The 6,240-nt window shown below is 39.2% G+C and overlaps 1 protein-coding gene across 50 annotated transcripts in view; it reads left to right on the forward strand.

Annotated features, from left to right (window-relative positions):
- Ptprd (protein tyrosine phosphatase receptor type D) overlaps positions 1-6,240 on the forward strand; it is a 2,156,260-nt gene that overhangs the window by 1,771,574 nt on the left and 378,446 nt on the right. For all 50 annotated transcript variants that reach the window (XM_048806967.1, XM_048806968.1, XM_048806990.1 and 47 more), the window contains one exon: positions 2,636-2,802. In XM_048806967.1, coding sequence (XP_048662924.1) covers positions 2,739-2,802 — 64 coding nt within the window. In that variant the 5' untranslated portion in view covers positions 2,636-2,738. The remainder of the gene's footprint in view (positions 1-2,635; positions 2,803-6,240) is intronic.

Genomic DNA, 6,240 nt, shown 5'->3' on the forward strand with positions numbered 1-6,240 from the left:
CCGATCACTTTTTTTGGTCATATCTTGGCCAAGGGCATAGCCCATTTAAGTATAAATATGTATGTTGGTGTCTGCGTTCATTTTTAGAGAGCTAGATCCTATCACTGTTCCAAGTCCCAAAGTTACATTCACAGGCTCATTTGGAAGAACTGGGTCTTACACATTTCAGCCGAGTAGGAGGAAAAGCCAAGCCGCCCCTTCCTTCCCTGAGCGAGCATTTCTTAGGTCTCCATCTCTGATTGCAGGGACTCATTATGGAGCAGTTGGCTCTGATACGCTTGCACAGACACAAATTGAGTCCGACAGGACTGATGTCTCCTGTACTTTGCTGTCATTGGAAATGCTGGCATGAGGAAGGGAGCAGCAAAAGGGGTGGGGAGCAGAGCTGATTCCTCTAGCCCTCTCCTGTGAAGTTTTGAGATTGTTCACATTTGGTGGCTGTGAACTGCTTGAGTTATTTTCCAGATGAGATTGATAACAATAGCGCATTTGAAACAGCTGGCTAGCTTTTGGATTCAAGAAGATGTGTTTCAATGTTCAACTTCCTTCTTCATGCCATCCACAAATCTGTTAAAAAGAAATAAAAATGGAGGATATCTAGTGGAATGGTAATTAGAATGATTGCCCCTTTCCTTTGAGTTTTATCTTTCCTGTGTTCAAACCGCTCATGCATAGTAATGAAAAAGATAATATCTTTGTTAAAAAACAATTGTTCTCATGCGCTACTTGCTAGCTCAGTGTCAGACACGCTATATAGTATCTGTGTTAAAATTCTTCTTAAAGTACAAGTTATTTTAGTGGATTAAGTTATTTCTGGATATCTCTAGTATATCCTGTCAAGAATTTTATGTGTGTCTCAAACATTCTAATACAAAAATTAAAGGTATGCCTTTTCATTTTGCAAATGAGTTCTGATAAGTTGTTCTCAAGTTCTTATCACTATGATAAAGGAGGCAATAACATATGATATACCCTATTTGCCTTTTAAAAAAAATTTTTTTATGAAGAGTCTAGTTGGTATACTCAGCTGGAATTTTTAGAAGGCTCTAGGAGAGCAATTATTTTTCACCTGAAGTGTCATACTTCAAATCATTGCTTTTATCACTGCCTCTTTCATTCCTACCAAGATCACCATTACAGTCACCTGGGACCTTGGCTGTGGCCTAATAGCATTGTCTAAATTGTTCCTGATTTGGCTGTCACTTAATTGTCTCAAAATCTAGTTCCATATTGTTTCTGTGCTACAAAACATTAAACAGCCCTTTTTCTGGTTTGTTGAATAAACACCATTGGACTTAGATTCCCATCCTGGGCTTTCTGTGACCTATTTTTAAGCTGGAACCATTTTCTTTTGCCGCCTTATTGTTTTCCTAATCGATGCCTCATTCCAACTCAGTGGTTCTCAAAGTGTGGTCCCAAGACCAGTAGCATCAACATCACCCAGAAACTTGTTAGAAATGCAAATTCTGGGACCCTACCACAAACTTACTGAATCACTAACTCAGGGGTGGTGCCCAGCTCTTTGTTTTAACAAGTCACCAAAGTCATCCCATGCATGCTGGTGTTTGGGAAGCCCTCCCCAACCAGTGAGGCCGTGCAGCTTGTCCAAAGTTCCTTTCCTATAGCCCTGCCTTTGCATAGCATCCAGGGATGCCCTTCCCTCACCTTATTAAAATCCTGCTTATACTCCAAGGCCCAGTTTAAGACACTGCTTTTTTCATGATGCTATTACCAAATCTTATCTTTTATGGCAGTACTTGATTTTTTTTTCTGTCACTAATCACTTATTGAATCATACTAGCCATGCTGTTAGTCTTATATTCTATGCTACTATATTCATGCTGATAGTCTTATATTCCCTACTAACCCGGAATCTCAACAAGGATGAAATCTGACTCATCCTTGGATCATGAGTTAGCTTGTGCTGAGTGCCACTTCCCTTTCCTGGTGGCATGCACACAGTGGGCTCTCTAGAAAGAGTTTGAGGCTTATCTGTTTTACAGAGAAGGTTGAGAAAATGAAGCCTTTGCCCAGGAGGCACATATAAAGCCTGTTAAATCAAAGAGGCTCTGCTAACTATTGTTTTGACTTGTTGAAGTCAAATTAGACTTGAATGTTGATGTGTCTTCAAGGAAGAAGCCAAATGTGCAAGTGTAAAAAATCCCAATGACTGCTATTTAGATGGAGAAGTGGAATTAGCCCTGTCATTTCACCTGGTGCCAAGAAAGCAGCTTCCATTATTCTGTCATTTCTAGACTTTTATCCTGCATGGAGGAACTTCACTGAAATCATTCTTGTAGCTATGGTGTGCTTTCTTTCATGGATGTGTTCACATCATGTTTCATATGAAGTGACACTTCCTCCTGAGAGGGTGCAGCCCCAAAGGTGGCATGAGCAGAGAGTGAAATTCAAGGGGGTTGGTTCCAGGATGGCCTGGAAATGGGATTGCTAGGGATCCCACATTAAATAGACCAAGTAACTGACTAATACCAGGACGTGGCAGTTACAATTTATATTGGGTGCTTCCAGTGGATTGTGTCTTTTGGGGGCGTTGTAATGGGGCGGAGGGGAAAAAAATGAGAAATCTAAGTCTTTGTGTCCCCCCCCCCCCTTTTCTTTTCCTTTCCCTTTACAGGCTCTGAAAGGGTTCCAGCTGAAATCTCAGACCGGACAGACTTGCTGCAGCTTCAGAGGCAGTGAATCCAAGCTGCCAGCACACGCTGCTGCCAAGTTGCAGGATGGTGCACGTAGCCAGGCCACTGTTGCTGCTCCTCGCCTTCTTCCTTCGCGCGGATGCTGAGAGTAAGCCATTCTCCCCTTCTCTAGGGGGCTGTGACCATAATGACGGGTTTTGTTTGCAGTTGGCACCAGGCTCAGGGCCTCTGAATACATTTCCTTTGGAAGTAAACCCTGACACACTGTGGGATCCTCCTTGGCAACCAGCCAGCCTTTGAAAAGCATTATTGATGTGACTTCCTTACCATTTCCTCTCCCCTTTAATGCCCCCCTTTTTTTGTGTGCAACTAACTGCTCCTACTGTTTATTTTTATTATTATTATTTTTATATCCCTTACTAACCTGGTGGTAAAGATATTAGGAGGCCAATGATAAAACTCAAAGGGAGTCTAGCCAGTTGGCGGTGCCAATAAGTAAACGTTGTTCAGACCCATTAGAAATTTCTTTACTTGTATGGATATTTCTATGTTTAGAAAAATGCACAATGTCACATTGAGCCCAATTAAACTTCCAGGCCCCTTGTAGCTGTCACAGCAGCTGTTCTAATGTACTGTTTCCGACAGCTGTCGTCGAGTACAATATTCAAACAAATCAAGCAGAACTGACAACTCGGTGGCTGGATGGAGGGTCTAGAAGTGTGAGGCGAATTCTGTGGAGTTTAGACTCCAAAGTTGGGATTTCTGGAATCAATTTTATGAAACTGGGATTGTGGTTAATTAGCTTGCCAGTTAACGAGAAGATCATATCTCCTTCACAATTAGGCAATCATTAGGTCTACCTTGTTTACATGTATTTCTTTTCCACACTGCCCTGTGGCTTTGGAGGAGAGAGTTCTGGGACAAGGCATGTCTCCGGCTTGTCTTCCCTGATGAATCGGGTTCCTTGATATTAGTGGTTGATCCCATAGGTGGCTTACCCATTCCTGTTGGGAATCCCCTGGTACAGGGAAAATGTATAACATCTGCAGTCATTAACTTTTCCCTCTACTCACTGTCCCATTGAGATTAAATTTGATTCATATTGAGGCTTTTCCAAGACAAGGATCCTATGTCATCTAGGCCCCTTTGTATTAATTGCATTTTGACAAGAATTCTCTCAATAGCAACCAATGGCTTCATTTAAATAGGGGCCCTATTTTTCTAAAGAGATCTTTGAGGAGTGAAAGAAATTACGCTATTAATCAGATACATATGGAACACGCACGTTTTAAGTATAGCATTCTTTGGTTAATAATGTATATAGTCTCCTAATTAGCACTTGGGAGTGTGGGTTTAAGGTGAAGCCAAGGAATTTCAAGTACAATGCCAGGAAATAATTAACTGGGAAAAGACCCAAATGTAAGACACTCTTGTTATTTTAAAACCATTTATGTCAAACCTTATTCTAAAGTTGGAGCATAAATTTAGTTTATTAGAGAGAAATTGGGCATATAGCTTTATTTATTTATTTTGTTTTGGCTAAAGTGCAAGAGTTAGTTGTTTCACCATTGTTAAATTTTGGCAAAAGCATATTAAGACCCTGGGAACCAACTTTAATGTCAGATCGCAGCTAGAGATTTTCTTGAAGTTATTAGATATAATTATTGTATATCCATGAAGCTATCCTTCCGTGAAGTAATAATATTCTTCTATTGAGTAGCTATGCTTTTGCTTAATTCTCTGGTGGAAATTGGCAGATAGATATCAAGAGTTTGGGAATAAGTAGTGTTGAAACTGCATTTTTTTTTTTTAGTAGATGGACACAATATCTTTATTTTTATTTGTTGTTTTTTTTTATGTGGTGCTGAGGATTGAACCCAAGCCCTCATGCCTGAGAGGCAAGCGCTCTACCACTGAGCTACAACCCCAGCCCTGAAACTGCATTTTTAAAAGCCACTTGTCTCCTCTTCCTGGTCCTCCTTTCTCTCCTTCTCTCCTTCATTACAATTCCTGTGTGCTTTCTTGCAAAACAAATCATGAAAACACTTGTTGAGCAATTTTTCGTTAAATTAAGATATTTGCATAATGGAATCCAAAGGTTCTGAATTTGCAGTGTTGTGGGCAGAAACTTTTACCCTCCTATCCTTTATTACTGTCTCTTAAAAAAAATAAAAAGTTAGGGGGTGTGTTAAATTTTTCCAAAAGCCTCTCTGAATACAGGACAGAGCCGAGTACTTGTAAGGCATCTGTAACTTAATGTTTGATTTGAAGTAGAGAGTTGTGTTCTGTTTTTTTCTTCTCCATGTTAACAAGGACTGGACTATATTGGTCTATCAGTGGCAAGACTCCAGATTGCTTCTGTGTAATACAGAAAGTTCATCCAATAATATTGTCTTTTAAGGCTGTAAACTCCTCTACTGCTCTAGTTCAATTTAATCCAACAAGCATTTATCTAGACTACAATATTTTGCAGGCTGAGTTGATAGAATCTGAACAGGGTTTATCCTTGCATTCCAGAGGTACGGAATCTGGTAGGCCAAGGAGATGTGAAACTACTCGAATCATTCTGATTCAAAGGAAGTTTTGGTAAGGGTCATAAAGGGAAACATTAAAATACAGAAATAATCTATGGTTTATTGTGAAAATAAGTACTTCACAATATTTCTGATTAATTCAAAATACTAGGTCAAAATTTTCCATGCTATATATTTATGTGGTATTAGCTTTCAACCGCAATATGTTATGTCACTTGAAGAAGAAACCATGTCCTTTCACCTTCCCATTGCAGCTAGAAAGAGTGGATGGGCTTTCACTTTGCCAGATCAATTTGATTAGTTTTGCCCATGTCTTTTAGCCTTGATTATATTTTCTCTTCAGCAGGTTCATTTGGCATTGTTGGATAGCATACGTATTTTCAAGATACTTGGCAAAAAGGAAATTTAGCCATAATTTTTTAGATGCATTTTAAAAGAAGATGGAATATCCATCAATAGTCTACTAGAGGTACAAGAAAGGACATGATAGAGTCAGAGATATGACTGTAGTCATATTTTAAGAATGTTTAAACAACAATCGGATTCAGATTATAACCCATTAAATTGTGTCATTGCCTTTTCTTAAAACATTGAAACAAGTTTAAAAAAAATTAAAGATTTAAGTAGCGCTGAAGAGAGCGATTGATTTCTTCACCATCACACAAAGATGGTATTTTTCAGACTTTCATGGATTTGTTTCCTTGTATCCAGTCCTATTTGTTTTTCCTTTTGACACCACTGTGTGTTGTACTGATCCAAGGGATCACGAGTTAATACTTCAAAATTTTACAGTGACTTGTTGGAGCCATTGGAGAATTCTAAAGTTTTTCCTCCTTTGAAAAAAGACGACTATTTGTGAGTGGGGAATGGAAAGAAGCCACTCTAGTTTGCCATGTTGATTTAATGTAAACAACTCATTTTGAAATAATAATTAAATCCAAAGAGGCTAGGAGTCAAGATTACAATCTGCCAATCTGCTGTGTAGAAGGCCGTAGCAACGTGCTAGGTGTGATGTTCCATTAAGTAGAAGAGCTTTTTTTTTTTTGGGGGGG

This window comes from Marmota marmota, unplaced genomic scaffold (assembly GCF_001458135.2).
Source record: "Marmota marmota marmota unplaced genomic scaffold, marMar, whole genome shotgun sequence".
Classification (NCBI taxonomy): domain Eukaryota; kingdom Metazoa; phylum Chordata; class Mammalia; order Rodentia; family Sciuridae; genus Marmota; species Marmota marmota.